Source organism: Atractosteus spatula, chromosome 4 (genome assembly GCF_055471065.1).
Source record: "Atractosteus spatula isolate fAtrSpa1 chromosome 4, fAtrSpa1.hap1, whole genome shotgun sequence".
Classification (NCBI taxonomy): Eukaryota; Metazoa; Chordata; class Actinopteri; order Semionotiformes; family Lepisosteidae; genus Atractosteus; species Atractosteus spatula.
This window is the reverse complement of record NC_142709.1, coordinates 54,337,768-54,355,772: the sequence shown is the minus strand read 5'-3', so window position 1 is coordinate 54,355,772 and position 18,005 is coordinate 54,337,768. Positions and strand designations below refer to the sequence as shown.

Below are 18,005 nucleotides of genomic sequence, written 5' to 3'. Positions count from 1 at the left end.
GCCTGATTAACAAACCTTATAAGGTCAACATCGCTGACCTTATCTTCCTATGAAAAACAAAGGCCAAGTAAGAAAACAATCGTTGCGTTGGCCGGGAATCGAACCCGGGTCAACTGCTTGGAAGGCAGCTATGCTCACCACTATACCACCAACGCGCCACGTTATCTATATTTTCAGCAGCATATCTAAACCTGCACACTGAGAAATGAGACCCAGAACTATTTGTTCTGGGTATAAATATTTTTCTTTTACATACATTTACTATATCGTTTACCGGAAAGATGGTGTGGAGACGGTCGGGTGTAAAGATTTTCTGTACAGTGAAACAGTTTTCAGCTTGTACATGTGAAGTCCGGTTAAATACAGTACACCGGAGGATACGGCACTCTCATAGTAAGGTGGCGCTAAGTTCTTCTAAACAACGGATGGACACAAAATGGTTTAAAATTAGTTTTGTTAAATCACTCAGAGATAGAGTTTCTATCCAGAAAAGAGTTTTTTATTTTTTTTTAATTTTAAGTGAGTTTTAATCACTCAGAGGAGACTTTCAAAGATTTTGACAGCTGGCTCGTTGGTCTAGGGGTATGATTCTCGCTTAGGGTGCGAGAGGTCCCGGGTTCAAATCCCGGACGAGCCCTAAGTATTTTGTTTAGTTGCGATATATTTTTTGGATGCCATACATCAATCGATGTATCAATTATAAAGCCGAAGATACGTGCTGCTGTTGTAAAAAAAAATAATAAAAAAATATATAAAAACATACAAATGCAACATTTCTCAGGCGTTTCAGCGTGCGCATCCTGTTACGGCGACCTCACAGAGGGAGTTATAGTATATACGGCTCGTTGGTCTAGGGGTATGATTCTCGCTTCGGGTGCGAGAGGTCCCGGGTTCAAATCCCGGACGAGCCCTTCTTTTCCTTTTTCCAAAAAAAAGTAATTATTCCGCCATGTTATTAGAAAATAAAACGACGTATATAGTTTCAGTGATTAGAATTTAGTTTTTATTCCGTTTTATCTTCCGGTAAGAAAAAGTAGGCTGACCCCGACGTGATTTGAACACGCAACCTTCTGATCTGGAGTCAGACGCGCTACCGTTGCGCCACGAGGTCTTGCTGCAGACTTCACAGAAATGATTCCTTCTTCCATTAGTCTGTTCCGGTCCGGAGAGGAAGAGGATTTTAAAGCAGGAGAAATGGTGGGGTGGGCGATTGCTCGCTCTGGATTTACACATTTCAGTACCCGTGTACACCAACAGTGTTTGAAGCACCTTAATAAGGTAAAAAAAAAAGCTGCAAAAAAAAAGAGGAAAATAAAATTAAAATAACATTATACAGAATTAAAGCCGTATACAAAAAAAAACGCCGAAAAAAGGAGAAAAGGCTCCCTGCTTCCTTACTCTTGGGTGTTTCGTTCGATTCGGACCTGGGTGCCTTAAATGTAGACCGTGAGCACGCTTCCACCTGGCTTCCTACCTAAGAAAAAGACAGGAAGACCATTACAGTATATTACAGTGTTCTTGCGGTGCGACAAAACAGTGCACTCTCCCCGTCGGGGAATCGAACCCCGGTCTCCCGCGTGACAGGCGGGGATACTTACCACTATACTAACGAGGAGTGAATAACTCTCCATGCCTGAGGTTACCAGTACGACACCGGATTCACTCACCAACACGTGTTGGTTTTTTTTGCACGTTTGCAGATTATGAGAATATGAGGCGTACAAATGTAAAAATATCGTAAAATAGCCAATAACTTATTTCGTGTAGTTGCATGTATTCCCCCCATTTGCCCTTTAGGGACGTATAATGCCATTCGTTTGATTTTTAAGCATTACAAGAAAGGTGACCTATTTGTAAGCTCTGTCCTAGGTATTATTAAACACAACGCCGTTTCAAGCACTCTGCCGTTACACGAACACAATGAAATCGTGTGTTCATTCTGACCGACGAGGCTGCTTACACGATATTACACATCACACCTAATCGTTTCTTTGCTGTATATTATCATCACAATAATCATGAAGTCGTCGTGCAGACTCGATTAAGCTTTTTTTTTTCAGAGCTTTAAGGCGAGAGTTGTTGAAGGCATTTTCACCACAATACCAGAAGAGGGCAGTATTATCATATTCGTTGACTGGGGGGGGGGGGTGGTGGCTAACTTTAAAAACGAGGATCGACTGGTAGATCTGGTCCAGGGCATTTTAACTGTTTTTTTTTTGCCAAGTGACAGCTGACGCTAACCCAACACAGTACTATCCTACTGCAGTACGCATCCTTAAAATCTAACGGCAGTGCCTCAGACTCAATGCACACTTGCATTATGCACTTTTTGCAGGGTCTATCACGATTTTTTTTTCAATATTACGTATTGTTCTCCACAACATATTTATTGTTCTGTTATTAATTTTGATGTTCCTATTGTACTGTCTACATTGTGTGGTGTTGTCTGTCTGTACCGTGTCGTGTGCTGTACTGCATATGTCCTGACACATCAGCGTGAATTAGAACAATGTACAAGTACATATGCCAATAAACTACTCTACTCATGCTTAATATCAATGGTGGCACCATTGGGTGTTATTTTAGCAGATTTAGTCATTGTCCCAGTAGAGAAGTCTAGGGGTGATTTGGTCAATTCAGCCTATAGTACTAATTGGAGATGTGCCAAATTAGTGGTATGTGTGAGTAGTCTGGTTTCTTTTCGGTTTGTATTTTTTTTCTATATGTGACCAGTGCACAACAAGACAAAAAAAACCCCCTGAAAATTGCTGATTGTACAGTGTGTTATTTAATTTATTAAGTATTTGGTTTAGAAGGTACCTGTCAAGTTTATTTTAAGTCAACGATGCGTAATACGTCTTTCTTCTGGTAGAAAAAGAAATCACTGGGTGACAGAACCACCAAGCACTTGAGGCATTCTGGGAAAAGTGAAGTTAAAATGGTGATTGGCTGGACAGACCTCAGGTGGCCCAGTCCTGAGGGCCTCACACCTGCTAGTTCTCATTACTTACATCGATCCTGAAATGGACCAGCAAAGTTGTTGACTAGAACCCCTTCAAGTTTGTTTTTTTCTTCTGAAAGATAGGAGACCTGGAGTTCCTCACGAAACAATAGTTACAAGGCAACCTTCTACACCTGAAAATAATTAAACAATTAAGGGTTTGGTGATTTAATGCTCAGGTGGAACAAAAAGCAGCAGGTGTCCGGGGCCCAGGGACCAGGACTGGGAAAGCCTTATATAGCAAGAACAGATCAAAGGAAAATGTAGTCTGAATCCCAAGAGAAAAGGTCAGACTGAGAGGGACACCTTGTGGCAGCTGTGAAGAAGGCAGGGAGTGTGCAGGAGCAACCTGGGTTTGAAACATGAAAGACAGGGGGCTGTGGGGTCTGTGACTCTGGAGCGGTCACTTTCCCGCAGTAGCTCAGAGAGGGTTACTGCTCATCTCCTCAGATCCCAAAGGTACATTGTAACTGGCAGCTTCACTGTGGCACTGTGCCTGCTCTCCCTTCAATGTGGAAAAAACCTGTCCTGGCACAGGCATGCCCATCGCTGCACGTTACACCGCTAGCTTTGGGCTTTGAAGAGATCCTTCAAGACCTTCACATCTGACCTTTTGCATGCTGTGTTAAACAGTACACCGCATCTGTTACGTCTTAAAGTCATTTTATTCTGTTTTCAGATAGGCTAGTTAGGCTCGGGAACGCTCTTCCAAAATGATTCAATTTCTGTGTGTGACTAAAACCAGACTGCAGAAACACTCCTCTCTCTTCCAAGTGGATCAGTCTCTTGTTTTAATAACACCAATCGGGCGACGATATATTGACAGCCTGTTCATCTACAGCTTCACTTCACAGTATTATGTGTTGTGAATGTCACTGAATTAAACATGTTTTATGGCAGATCTGGACTGCAATAGCCGTCTGGATGCACATATTTGTCGCCTACTAACAATGACAAAGCCATCATTTAGTCCTATCTGTAAGCAGATTGCTGATTTACCTTCTGATACTTAAGCATTACAGCACACATCTACAGTATGGAAAGCCTTGCCTAGCCTAATGCAAGACACAATGCAACACTCAAAAGCACATAACTGAGCTCCAAGCACATCGCAAATACAACATGTGTGAAACTACTGAAGTGCTGTGCAAATTTCACAATTCCCAGAGTATGATTGATCCTGTTCACTGAATTAACAGTTTTAACATGTATCTTGCTAGTGATTTGCAAGGTTTTGTCATTCTCCAGGATACAGTTTCTCTGGAGTTTCTCTGGACTTTCAGTAAGCCCCCTTCCAGGTGAGAGCACGTCGTCCTCAGGCGGTGCTCCCCTTGGCTCTCTGCACCTGTTGGACCCAGTCCAGGTAATTGGAGACTTTGGTGTAGATGCCCAGCTTGTCTGTGCGTCCGCAGCCCTCCCCCCAGGACACCAGCCCCACCAGAAACCAGGTGCCCTTGTACCTGGTGACCATGGGCCCCCCACTGTCCCCCTCACAGGCGTCCTTCATGACGCCCAGCTCCCCGGCGCACAGCATGTTCTCAGTGGGGGACTGGCTCATGACCTCGGCGCACTGGCTGAGGGGAGCCAGGGGGATGTCGATGAAGCGGAGGGCAGAGCTCGACTTGCTGGAGCCTTCCTTCTCCCGGCCCCAGCCGGACACCACCACGCGGGTGCCGTTGAGCAGCAAGACCCTCTCCGCCAGGCCCTTCGGGGGCAGGCAGGCGGGTAGAATGTACCGGGAGTAGGACACGGGCCTGGACAGCCTCATGAGTGCGATGTCGTTGTCGGCGTTGTTACTGTCGTAGTGGGGGTGACAGATGACCTCCGAGACAGGCACCGTGACCTCTGTGTCCTCCATCTTGTAGCGCTCATACTCTCCTGTGGGGGGAGACCAAGCACCGCTTTTAACATCTTGTGCCACAGCCAGCATTTAAACCTGTTCCTCTTTGGAAGGATTTTGCAGAATCCAAGCTAGGAGGGTTAAATAAGAAGACAGGCTATTTAAAACCACCATTCAACTGAACAGGACTGGCAGATTATCTGGACCTGAGGACTTCATGCAACGTCTTGTAAGCAGAACTGTTGGGAAGGCTGGGCAATCACTTTTAAGAGCCTGACTTACCCAATCGGACATGATATCTGGATCCCTTCTCCAGGCAGTGGGCAGCAGTGAGGACCCAGGAGTTGTCAATCAGGACTCCCCCGCAGTGGAATTTGCCCTGTGCGTTTATCAGCAGCACCTAGAGGGAGGGATAAAGGGCACAGTGTTGCTACACTCCTGCCTCTAAAGCATTCACTGTTGGTTATACACACCGAGAGGGCAACTCACTGGAGCAAAGGCACATTAGAACTGTGTAATGAACACAGATTAGACATTTCTTTATGCGTCTTTGGGTTCCCTTAAGTCTGTTCTTCTAACTGTCTGGGTCATTGTTTGAGTCTCTCCATTCTTGTGACAATATCCTGTATTATACTTTCATCTCAATCCATTTGCTCCTTCTTGTCTCCCTGAGTTTTCTCTGGACTATCTGGACAATATAAGGATGTGCACTCTGAGCTGAGAACTGAAGACTATCCTAGTGTCTGCTATCGATGCCGTGCTGTTGAAACCAGGGGAATCGGGGAATCTTCAGGAAATGGCTGGATGAGAACCTCAGATCAACCCAACAAGCACCCTGTATCAGATGCTCTCCTCTCGTTTGTAGTCTCCTTCTGCACTTATGTTCTTAAGTTTTTTCATGCTGCCATTTGGTTTGGTTACTATTTCACAGCTAAAATGATCAGATGTCTTCACTGATAATAATAATAATTGCTTACACTTATATAGCGCTTTTTCTGGACACTCCACTCAAAGTGCTTTACAGGTAATGGGGACTCCCCTCCACCACCACCAATGTGCAGCCCCACCTGGATGATGCGACGGCAGCCAAAGTGCACCAGTACACTCACCACACATCAGCTATCAGTGGGGAGGGGAGAAGACTAATGAGGCCAATTCACTGATGGTTTTGCAGAGTTCAAAGGATTCAATTTTTCATTCAAAACGATCAAACGTTTACTTTCCATTTTCTTTACGTCCCTCCTCTGATTTATCATCTTCCCAGCTGTGTGGTTTGATATTAATTTTATGTGCTGTTCAGCCACACACATCCAGTTGATACCAGGGGTTTCTTCTGTTGTTCAGCTGCCCAGATGCTGGATCTGGTGTCCAAGTTCCACTGGAGGGAAAGGTGCTAGTCTTCTCACGTGATCGAGAGCAAGAAGATCTTTAGGAGGAACCTGGACTTCATTCACATTTTGCTCTCTTACGTTTTAGATAGCAATGTCCCTGGGTTACTGTATAGTCAATGGCTGTTTGTTTGACTCAATGACGTATGTTGCAATGGGTGCTACGTAAGATTTAATCAAGGTCATTCTTCAGTCTGCAGCCTTTCTGCTGTCTTTGTTCTTGAAGAGGAATTCATGACTCGCGTTCTCTGCAAACTAATCAGCCTCTACTATCCTTCCTGCCTGAATTGTTTTTAGAAAATGTAGTTAACTGTATAATACTGCCTGTTCAGCTGTGCACCTGGAAACACTGTACCTCTCAGCCATCTGCCACATTGGTAGTTACCTGGTGCCGCCTGTTACAGAATCGCAGATGACAGCAGTAGTTCTAGAAACTGACAGATCACACAGCTGTGAGAACACAGCAGACAAGGAAGACAGTGCTGGGAGGAAGCTGCCTAAGAGGACTTGTATAGTGGTGTGGGTTTACTGTATGTCCTGGGAAATTGGAAAACAAAACATCCCTCAGGCTTTAAATTAATGTTAAGTTATACATTTCTGTTGTATCACCAGTTGGTTTCTGTTTCTTAAATACCTGGTCAGTGGATAACTGTGAAGGAGAGAAGATACAGGTCTGTTTTTGTCACATGTTGAGTCAGTTTAGTGACAGCTTGGAGTTATTAGTGGTTCAGTGTGTACTGTTCAATGGATGGGATTAACCCAGAGCACTATTCAGTGACTGAACTCCTCCCTAAAATGAAAAGACTAAAAATGTTTAAGGGGCTTTTTTCATTTTTCTGTTATGGAGTCATGCTCTGGAGTGAACAGTTGAAGTGGGATGGGAAATCCATTCTTTCATTCTAGCCAGCTGACATCTCATTTCTTTCCTTCATTCGGATGAATAGAACTGTGCTGCACACAGAACAGTGCATGTTTAAATAAATACACGTGTGTAGAAACGGGTTAATTCCGCGCTGAACCACAGAAAGAAAAAACATGACGTTTTGATTGCTGAGGATTCTTCAGGTGTGAATGACTCTCCCACTGTCTGTTCTTCTTTCCAGTTTCCAGCTTTCAGAATGAACCTGTATTTGTTCCTTTGCAGCCAGCACACACTGACGCAGCTCCAAGCTCAAACCACTATACTGTATATGTGCAGGCCTGTCATCACCATCCAACATCACTGTGGTTAATTACTTAATTAGTGCAGGTCCTTAGTGGTCTCGAGTTAAAAATACAACATGTGGAATCAGCCATGTACATATCATATTCGTGGATGTAGAAGTGTTCTTTCTCTGCATGCTCACATGCAGATCTCAAGGTAAAGGTCTCAGTAGAAATTTGTTACTAAACCACACTTATGGTCAACTTCTGATTTCCAGGAGCTGGTACCTGCCAGGGGCTGTGGCCCTTCTTCCCCTTCTCCCCTCCCACCACATAGGGCTTGAGGCCTGTCAGAGGGTTGGTTATCTTCTTCTCTGGGGTCCTGTCCACTGCAATCTTCCCACAGGCGAAGGGCACTGCAGGGAGACAGCACACGCTGCAGACACGCCAGGGACAAGCACACTGATGAGAGCAAAGACTTATGGAAGGCAGTTAGGTCGTAAAGTGGGAAAAATACACATTAAACGAGTTAGTTTGGTGTGATTGTGTACACACTCATGGGGGTGCTCAGTAGTGTTGGGCTGTGCTATCAGCACTTTCCCAGCCTGACACCAGGCTCACCAGCCTATGAGCTCCTGTCTAAAGGCTGAGCTGGCTGTCCGTGCTGCTTTCGGTCCTTGGGGCACAGGCAGGTGGAGGAGAAGGGAGCCCTACCTGAGGGCTGGCAGCTCCTGCCGTCATCAGCCAGGGTGTACCCCGGCAGACACCCACACCTGCGGCTCGTCCCGTTCCCACTCTCCTGGCAGGAGTGATCACAGCCGCCGTTGTCCTCCGAGCAGTTAGTGGCAAACACCGCTGAACACAGCATGGGCATGGCTGTTACTTTCAACACTTTGTGACTGAACACAGCACAGGCGTGACTGTTATTTACAACACTTCATGACCGAACACAGCACTGGCATGGCCGAAATTTTAAATACTTTGTGACTGAACATAGCACCACAGGCATAAGCAATATTTTAAATGCTTTGTGATTGAACACAGGAGAGGCATGGCTGTTACATTTAGCACTTTGTGCCTGAAGACAACGGGGACTGTAAAAACTCACCACGACAAAGGCCCTCTTCAATTTAATGCTTTCAAAAGCAAAAATCCATCATCCAGTTTTATCTGACAGTAGAAGCAATTAAAACAAGGATTCCATGGCGCCTTCATCAATTCAGATTTATCTGACTGAATAACATTCACTGTAAACCAACACATTTTGTAAAAAAACATCACAAAAGGGCCAGATTCTACAAGAGGTTGAATTAGAGAGATCCCTTTAGTAATTACAATCTCTGGTTGATCTAACCCAGTAGAAGCAAGACTTCTCTGAAGCTCACTTAGAGAAGTTATATGAGGGAGGTACAGTGTATCAACATGGGTCTGGTTTGCTACTAATTGACAACAACAACAGTGCACAATATGAAACTTCCCCTGCACACTTCCCTTATAATTAATTTTCCGAAACAATAAAAAAGCAAACAATTAAAGAATAAAAGATCAAGGCCACAATATTACTTTGGAAAATCTTCCTGGGTACCCCAGAGAAAACCTCATGAAAAAGATTTTTTTTTTCCCTCTAGGTTTTTTTAAAAGCTTTTCAGACAAATTAATCAAGTCCCTTTCGAAAATTATAAGAGCTTTGAAATGGACTGTCTACCACAGACATTGGGCATGATCTTAACTGATCCATCCAAACCATACAGGGTTCATTAATGGACAGCTCTCCTCTGACAGCTGAGATTTATTATTATTCAGCATGTGAAAAAACTGAATCACCAGCAGGCATCACAATACTAATAGCCATGCTTGTGCAGTGATCAGTCACAAAGTGCTTCGGGTAGTAGCCATGTCTGTACTATATACTATAATAACCGAATCAACAGCAGGTGCCATGAATACTGTATATTACTGAATCAAAAGCAGATGTCATAAGTGCTATATACTATATATAACAATCAGCAGCTGGTGCCGTGAGTACTGTATATAACTCAGTCAACAGCAGGCGTCATGAGTACTACATAACAATCAAAAGCAGGTGGCATGATTATTGATATTACTGAATCAAGAGCAGGTGTCAAGTACTGCATATAACTGAATCAAAAGCAGATGCCATGAATCCTGTATATGACTCAATTAACAGCAGTATCCCTCCTCCTGAGTGTTTCTTCCCCCCAGTGTGGAACATTAAGAGTTATTAGGAAGGACTGCTCAATTAAAAATGTACTGGCGTAAATACGATGCATGGAAATGTAGCCGTCAGATCAGTCAAATTGCATGACAGACAGTGAAAAATAAAAAATGCTGAAAAAAATTGCTCCACACTTACAGAAGTCACAGTGTCTCCCTTCAAAGCCAGGGTGGCAGAGGCAGGTGTAGGAGCCAACCTGGTCGATACAGGTGCCGTTGACACAGTTGTTGGGAACGCACTGGTCTCCGTCTGAAAGGGGATACAGAGCAGCGTTCAGCTGTCGACACACTTGCTCTGTGCTCACCGAACTGGGCACTGTTTGGATCACGGGACTGTTTGGACTAAAACGTGAGAAAGATTACAAACAAGAGGATGCCATTCAGCTCACATTGCCCTTTGTGTGGCGACTAGTTAACCGAATCAAGGATCTCAGTCATCTGTCGATGGAAAGAAACCGGGGTATCAAATATCGACAACATAGCTGGGGAACTTGTTCCATACTTCCACAACCCTTTGGTGTAAGAAACCTGACTCCTGATTTTGGTTTTAAATGCACTTCCATGTAGTTTTCATCTGGTTTGTGTTTCACTGTTCACTCTGAAGCAATCCAGTGGACTGACTTTGTCAGGGCCTTTGAGGATTTTTAATACTTATATCAGGTCCCCTTCAAGACTGAAAATGTTTCTTCAGCCTGCCAGTGTAGGATAATCCCAGATTGTATCTGGTTGCACTCCTCTGGAGTGATTTCAGACAAGCAATTTATTTGCTATAATATGGTGACAAAACATTACTGTATAAATCATTATATTGTGTATCTCAATGTACTGTATGATGTGACTTTTTAAAATATTAACAGATAATTAAGTACAAATACAAACAGAAGGCAAAACTTACCAGTATACTGTATCCAGAACTTGAGCTGTATAAGAAGAGAGAACATGCCTAAGTTATGATGTCTGTACAAAATCATCAAAGAGGTCTTTTGGCAGAGCAGGTGGGTTAGCTCTGGCCTCATTAGACCTGAAATTATTTAGCTGATTTTCCTGTGCCTTCATTCAGATTAATCTGTTTGCTGCGTGTAAATGCCAGTCTGCTAATGAACCTGTTTGGAGATGCCGCCTATACTCTAGGATGCTGTATAAGATACCTCCTGTACATTCTGATTCAAAGCAACATCATCAGCCCAAGGCCCATTCCTAACCTCCCTAGGGTCTGTACAAGACACTCATTCACTATGATTGTTAGCTGGTTTATAAGCAACAGGGATGAAAATAAGCAACACTGCATTGTTATTTACTTTACCATTAAAATACTGTACACGCAAGAACCTGTGGCTCACACTGATGGACATGGATCTAATGAGCATATAGAGGTAGCGTACAGTACATGGCCCAAAGAAATGTTCAATCAGGAGAAGGCTCTTCATGTTGCTTCTGGACCTATAATGCCCAGCTCCGTGGCTAAGAGCTCAGAACGGTTGACAACAAATCACCAAACTAGCAGAAGGAGAGAGACTCACAGTGGCTTCTTTTGTCTTGAAGATTTCCTTGGCTTCCTCATAGTCACACGTCTCCTCCATGCACTCCCGTTCCAGATTGCCAGGCTTGATCTCCTCCAGGAAGCTGTTGGCTCGTTTCTGACGCAGGATCATGTGCGCCTGCTGGCTGCTGTAAAACACTGGGATAGAGGGAGCCAGTCATCAGGCCATCAGGCTGAAGAGATGCATCGTGTGCTGACCCGAGACCCAGCTTGACTGACCTGCTGACCCTGTCAAGAGACACCCTGAACCCAATGAACAACCACTTAATAAGCAAGATATGAAGAATATAAACGGAACCCTGTTTGCGTAATGTACCTGCAGCAAAGTATATTTTTGAACAAACATTTCAAGAGGTTCAGCTGAATAAGCCAATTAGCCTCAGCACATCCAGTGGAAACACCACTGGTCTCAACACAAGAGAGACGTCATTGATTAATTAGCCTGCAATCGGTAATGAAATCTCACCCTTCGGCTAACCACGCCAGCCTACCTGAGCTGCTGACAGTTCTGGCAAAGCACGTCACCAGGAAGAAAAGACCGAAGAATGAGGGCTGCATGACTCCTTCAGACCAAGTGAGTAGGCTGTACAAAAATAAATCACAGGTACAGTATGACGTGACTTTACCAGATATCAGTCAAATCAACAGATTTTTTAGTTCAATTCAAGTGTTTTTATTCTGTGGGGGAAATTCATTGTATAGCAGCTAGTTAATTTTCTGTACAGTTAACCTTTTAAATTCAGGGCACATCTCAGATTTTCTGAGAAGGGCTTTTCCTGTACTTGTAACGCAAATAAATTCTTAAAATAGTGCTCATAAAACCTCCAAAATATCGCAGAATTAACGTCAGTGGGTCCTCTCAAAGCACCTGAATATAGTGACCTATTAAAAAATTCAAACAGTCAAACTTGTTTTTGATAGACCAATATATTCCAATTTCATAATTTTTGTTTAGAAGTACCACTTGTTTTTGCTAGATTAAAAGATTTCTGATTGTTCTGGGTGGATATAGTCTAGACTTTTCAAGAAAAAGGATTTGACAGCAGTTTATTCCTATAGGTTTCAGACCTTTGCTTTATAGAGATTAGAACAGTTCTCCCTCTGACCTGCCCGAAAACAAAACAACGAAATCAAACTTCCCAATGGTGGCATTTAAAAAATTATAGCATACAATCTCAAACAGCACCACACAAACAGTACTAAATACAGACCACTGGTTTGAGCAACAAAGCTCATATAAAAATAAAAAAGATGAAAATCATGATAAAGATACTTACACCTGAGGAGATAATAGCAAGTCTGGAACGGGGACTGCTATGTTTAATCTTTGTTAATAACTAACTGAATATTTACTCGGTGTCTCATTGCAGAAGGCCATTGCTTTCTCAACTAGATAACATGGAAACCTCTGTCCCACCCCCAACCCCCCATGCCCAAATTACCACCAAACACACAATTGCCATTCTTTCACAGTTTTTAGGACAAAACACACCAAAAACATCTAGCATCTACTGATTTTTTTAGATCACCAACTTCAAATCAGCGACGCTAGGGCACCATCTAAACTTACTTGCAGTGCCAGGAAGCATATGCTCTGAAATGATGAAACCCACCGTGGTAAAATTCTGACTTGAAAACCTTTTCTCATAACTTTAAATGCTTGTTTGCATTGATCGGAAGTTACACAGCTCTGCGGTTGACTCGCAGGGTCAGCTGCCAGGGGGGATGCCACTATGGTTTAGGACTGAAAAGCAAATGACAGTAATAACCTCTTGCATTTATCCAGAGCTTGACCCAGGAATGAAGCATTTCGGTGCCGCACCCACCTGTATGACGTACGGTAGCCAATCAGCACCAGCAGCCCCTGTACACGGCAGATCAGGCGGAGAAGTGAAGACTTGCTTTAATTAATTTAATGGGCCAACTTTAGAAAGGCCAGATTGTACGAGCACAGAGTTGAATTTAATCAGGACACTGGGGTTAAGACCCCTTCTCTTATGAACAGTGCAATGTTTATTTTTTAATGACCATGTAGCCAGGGCTCTGGTTTTGATGGATGACTACTCCTACAGCGCAGTGTCTCCCATCCCTATCCTTGGGTATCCATCTTGAAGTATTGATCCAGATGATTCAGAGCCACCTAGTAGTCCATCAACACCACGCATACAGCAGTGCCCCAGTCCTGCCCAGGTCCAGCCTTGCTTAGCTTCCGAGATCAGACTTGAAACAAGAACAGCTGAGGAAGTGGTGTGGATCAGCTCTACTGCTCAGTTGGAGATTCAGGGACGTACTGATGTACTGTGGAGCACGCTATGTCAGGGGCTTCTCCTCAAGAGATGGGAGGGGGGAAAAAAAAAAGAACAGACCAGACAAGTTCTTGTAAATGAAAACAGATATTTTAATGGAAGATTGGTGCTTTCTGTACAAGAACAATGTATTTACATCCCTCCTGTGGGATTATGTACACAGATGTATCAAGAGACAACAGACCTTGAACAGGTATAAATTAAAACAATAAATACTCAAACAGGAGTTGCGAATGAGATGACCCCAGTCTGGGCTGGGGCACAGGCCTCCTGCAGTGATATGTGATATGAGTGACTCCTCTGAGCACTGTGCCCCATGGAATGCAGACCTCTTTGTGGCACCCATAGTGTCAGACCATGAGGAAAACCAACAACCAGCCAAACCGCTAAGAATTTTGAAATGAACTCCCCAAGGGTGTGTTATGACTGGAGTGGTTGGTGGGGAGGGTCAGGATTGTCACCATTCTCTGCTTTTGCTCTCGACAGACATTCGGTGAAATGGAATAGAAAAGGCAACCGCTGTGGTCAACCTCTAAATCACAGAAAACATTCCTTCGCCACTGTCCCCTACAGCTTTGATGGGAGGAGAGGTGTGTTCATGAGGGGAAAAGGACCTTCCCAGGACACTGGAGATTTTCAATTTCTGCTAAGACGTGCAATGAGCCCAGTACCATACATTTGACTTCACACATCCTGAGAAAGTGTGGAAACTAACAGCCGGCCTGCAGGCACCACCTTCCTCCCCTAATGTGAATACCAGATTGTTATGCATTCTGGAGAAAGACAGGTCACATCTGTAAAGGTCTAGACCCCCAATAAAACTAAGCATCACTGCATCAAACATGGTTTTTTCCAGCTGCTCTCCATTCGCTGCTTTGACTTTTCACTCCTCCTCCCCAACCTCCATGTCTCCACTTTACAGAACCACCATCACACTGGAGCACTGCTCCTTTGAAACAGCGACAAGAGCATTTTCATGTTTTTTTTGTGGAAATCCAGCTCTTTTAAAATGACAGAATCACCAACACAAACCCTTCAGGACGTCCAAGATCAAGATAAATGGAAGTGGGGCGAGTGTAATCGAACATTAGATTGCACATCCATTGTGTAGCTGACTAACGGATACATGGCAACACAGAGTACATCTCACAAAGCTGCTGGGTGTAAATGTGCGGTACAGTACATACAGTATGGAGACCAGCACTTTCATTTCTAAACTTCCATGACATTGTATAAAAACATGCATCTCCCCCTAAAACCTTGCATATTTAAAATCCCAAACCTCAGTCTTTTTCTTAATGAATGCATACATGGAAATGTCCTTTTCATCGGGATTCTGCAATACACAGCGGTCGCTTGTGCCCCACTTGACTGGCTAGACGCCCACACACGGGGCTGCAGCAGGGCAGAGGAATCACAGGGTGGCAGCCTCCTGCCAGTGCCGGCACACAGGCTGGTCGAAAGCGCCAAAAAAAACACAGGACAGGAGAAGAGTGGGTGTGCTGGGAGCTCTGCGAAAATGTGCCTCCACATTCTCATCCCTTACTGCAAAGGTTATCTGGAAACGTTTCAAAATGTAACATTTCCGTTTTCCCATGACCAGCCCTGACAATAAGTGTCTGGGGACTCTGGGGACATTCTAATGGCACCAAGCAGCGGAACCAATGCATCTTGAAACCCAGGAGCAGGGATCTCAGATAGAAGAAGGACTGGATGCCATCGTTTACATGCACTTATTAAAGCCGACATATCAATCTATGATGGGAATATGCCAGGTTGGGTAATTTCGAATCTCTTCGTCTAGATTAGCAACAGCGAGCTCTGCGAGCACTCAGGGGGTCGCCAAATATTAACCCACTAATGCATTTTAATCTGACAGGTTTCACTTTTAAAGGACGTGACACTTGTCAACAATGCTTTGTTGTGTGTCTGATCACAGACATTGTGGAATGCATTTTCCTAACGAATCTGACATCTAGATCTTATCCATCTTATATGCAAGCAACTGTTTCTAAAACTACAGCTTGTTTGATCTATGTGGAGATATGGGAAAATGAAGCTGTGTAGCAAAAAAATGAAGCCACTGCATCATTCTACACCAGAAGAAACACTGTTGATTGTTCCTCACTGTACTGCCACTTGAGCGGAACGCATCACTGACTTTATGACTCCGCAGCATGAAGTTAATCACCAATGTATTTCTGATATAAATAAACAGCTCACGTAGTGTTCACTCCTGCAATCTGATGAACCCAGGAAGGCAATCAGCGTGGAAACTAACAAGAAAACAGTGACTTCACCAGGGAATATGGGCGACTGAAAACACAGCTTAGACAGACTGAGGAGGAGGCAGATCAATGCCCTTCCCTTGACCCGTTACTGACAGGCAGCTGCGCTCGAGAAGTCCCTCTTCTTAGAAGTTGCTCTCTTACTAGAATGACAGCTGACCCAACACTATCAAAAGTGGCTAAAAAAGAAAGCAAAAGTCATCTTTTCAATTTGATAGATAAGATCCCATTCAATAGCGAGCTCTTCAATGAAACAAGAAGGGGAAGTACAATCGTTTCTGACATGTTGTGCAGAATATCATATCCTGCAAGGACACACTTGAGTCCTGAGCATCATGTCTGTGTGGCCTAGGTAACACAACCATGTTTGTCGGCTGCATTCTGTTAACTGTTTAAGAGCTCTGATGGCATGTCACTACATCTCTCATTGACAAAAGAGGAACAGGACAGTTTTGGGTTAATTAAAATAAGATGTTTCTGAGCAGAACACACCCTAGGTCAGCCACTGCAGATGCTACCTGGCTGGGCTCACTCTGCTTTCTTCCCTGTCAGTCACCTTTCTGACTTAGAGGGGTTCAGTTGTAACGCCACAGATGCCAGCTTCGCACCACCGGCTCCACAGCCAAGCACAGACACCCTATGTCTGAACCCGAGTTTCCTCTCTTACTAAATAGGAAAACCACTGCCAACAACACCTCACCAGCAGGGTAAAACTAACCTGCCTCACGATGCTCCACACAAAGCTCAAGTTCCCAGTTAGTGGGTGAACAATCCAAAGCTGGGTGAATTCTGCTTCACAATGAAATGTAGAGCTGTCAATGAAGGATCGGAAAGGTGTCACAGCTCCTCCAGTTACAAGATAACTTAAGCTCCTGCTTAAAAACCCCCAAAAGTCAGAAGAACTGTGAGGCCCCACTTTCAAAGGCCTTTAGATTTCTGAAAATCAGTGTAAGTACATCACAGCATGAATGGTTCATTGCGTTAAAAAAGCCAGTTTCGAGGTTCTTTGATCATTTCAAGACAACACAAAGACATATGTTGTGCAAAGACGTCAGAAGGAAGCATTCGGAGAGCTTCATTAACCAACAGCACGCAGAGTCAAGAGACTGCTCATGTGTCAACCGAGAAGGATTATCATGACATTATCTGTGAAATTAATTTTGCATCAGACAGGACAAACTGAGCAGTCTAAACAAGGCTGTAGGCTTCTTTCTGATCAAAATGAGGTAAAAGATTAGGAATAGCTTTTATCAAGTAGAATTATACAGACTACATTATACAGACTTTGCAGCCTTATCAAGTTAGGGCTTACAGTATATAATTGTAATGCGATATAGAATGGTGGTTCTAACATCAGGGGAAGTTGTGCTTGGCAAATTCTTGACACTTGGCAAACTCCCTCTATCTGTACTTATCTACAACACTGACAGAAAACAGTACTGGGAACAGCAGCATGAACATGTTTGCATTGAAACCCTGAACCATTACAAAACTGAGAAACGTAGAAAAACACAAGGCAGCAGGAAGGGTTTTAGAAAACGATGGGTATATCCAGTGCAAGGGCATGGTGCAGCAAGTCCGAAAGACGTGGGTGGCAGCCAGTGACTCATAGCAGTGGGTACACTGTGTGCTCACCAGCAACTGATTAAAAGCACACATAGGGAGCAGGACAGCTGAAAGAGCAACTAATCTCTCCTCTTCATACCTAGAAAAGGGGGCTTTAGAATACAGCAGAGAAAACACAACCCTGCTGACTACCATAACCTGCCCATGAGGATGCCACTGTATTCGTACCTGTCAAACAGCAAATAGCCCTGTGTAGACATCGGGAAAACAGCTGTGCTTTGTTAACACAAAAGACGCAGAGAAAAATGACTGGCATAACTGTCCTAGCAAAAGAAAGGACAAAACAATATCAGGTTACCAGTAAAGCTTTACGCAGGAGTTCTACAAGGGACAGTCAAAACTGTTGGGCAGACAAAAAATCCTTGACTGCGACTTGCTTGCTCAAATACTGAAAAATACCAGGATTTTTGTTACATGATGCCTAATGTATTTTAGACATTTAGAGAGTTCTTGTTACAGTGAAAAACTACTGTAGTTTTTTGCTTTGTTTTTTTTTCCCCACTTTGTTTTACGTAAAAGCAGTTTTTGTAAATTAAAAAATACTGTTTTTCCAAGAACAGTAAAAGGCCTACCCCCTTCCAAAAAAAACACCATACATGCCCATGAACTGTTTTCCATTTCTGTTCTAAATTACACAC

General features: G+C 43.7%; 1 protein-coding gene and 5 non-coding genes across 7 annotated transcripts; 2 read left to right on the top strand and 4 right to left on the bottom strand.

The window, feature by feature from the left end:
* Positions 1-83: 83 nt before the first annotated feature.
* Positions 84-155, bottom strand: trnag-ucc (transfer RNA glycine (anticodon UCC)). The gene has a single exon. It is a non-coding gene; the product is annotated as a tRNA-Gly (tRNA).
* A 410-nt stretch (positions 156-565) lies between these two features.
* On the top strand, positions 566-637 carry trnap-agg (transfer RNA proline (anticodon AGG)). The gene has a single exon. It is a non-coding gene; the product is annotated as a tRNA-Pro (tRNA).
* A 202-nt stretch (positions 638-839) lies between these two features.
* trnap-cgg (transfer RNA proline (anticodon CGG)) lies at positions 840-911 on the top strand. The gene has a single exon. It is a non-coding gene; the product is annotated as a tRNA-Pro (tRNA).
* A 128-nt stretch (positions 912-1,039) lies between these two features.
* On the bottom strand, positions 1,040-1,111 carry trnaw-cca (transfer RNA tryptophan (anticodon CCA)). The gene has a single exon. It is a non-coding gene; the product is annotated as a tRNA-Trp (tRNA).
* Positions 1,112-1,543: 432 nt separating this feature from the next.
* trnad-guc (transfer RNA aspartic acid (anticodon GUC)) lies at positions 1,544-1,615 on the bottom strand. Its single transcript has one exon. It is a non-coding gene; the product is annotated as a tRNA-Asp (tRNA).
* Positions 1,616-3,676: 2,061 nt separating this feature from the next.
* On the bottom strand, positions 3,677-12,470 carry LOC148836584 (vitamin K-dependent protein C-like). Of its 2 annotated transcripts, none has more exons than XM_088913983.1 (9): positions 12,425-12,470; positions 11,639-11,730; positions 11,128-11,285; positions 10,503-10,527; positions 9,747-9,857; positions 8,087-8,227; positions 7,661-7,788; positions 5,124-5,241; positions 3,677-4,879 (listed from the first exon to the last, which is right to left on the bottom strand). In XM_088913983.1, exons 2-9 carry the CDS (start codon positions 11,703-11,705, stop codon positions 4,317-4,319), a joined length of 1,311 nt encoding a protein of 436 aa, XP_088770109.1. In that variant the 5' UTR covers positions 11,706-11,730; positions 12,425-12,470; the 3' UTR covers positions 3,677-4,316. The 2 variants fall into 2 exon arrangements, with proteins under 2 accessions (XP_088770109.1, XP_088770110.1); XM_088913984.1 differs by lacking the exon at positions 12,425-12,470 and adding an exon at positions 12,216-12,260.
* Between the last annotated feature and the right edge of the window lie 5,535 nt (positions 12,471-18,005).

Excerpts from the sequence above, each read along its gene's own strand:
- LOC148836584 (XM_088913983.1), bottom strand. The coding sequence starts at position 11,705 with ATGCAGCCCTCATTCTTCGGTCTTTTCTTCCTGGTGACGTGCTTTGCC. Across the intron at positions 8,228-9,746 it reads AGGGAGACACTGTGACTTCT|CGGTGTTTGCCACTAACTGC; the intron begins GTAAGTGTGGAG and ends TGCTGTGTTCAG. Across the intron at positions 5,242-7,660 it reads AGGGCCACAGCCCCTGGCAG|GTGCTGCTGATAAACGCACA; the intron begins GTACCAGCTCCT and ends CCCTCCCTCTAG.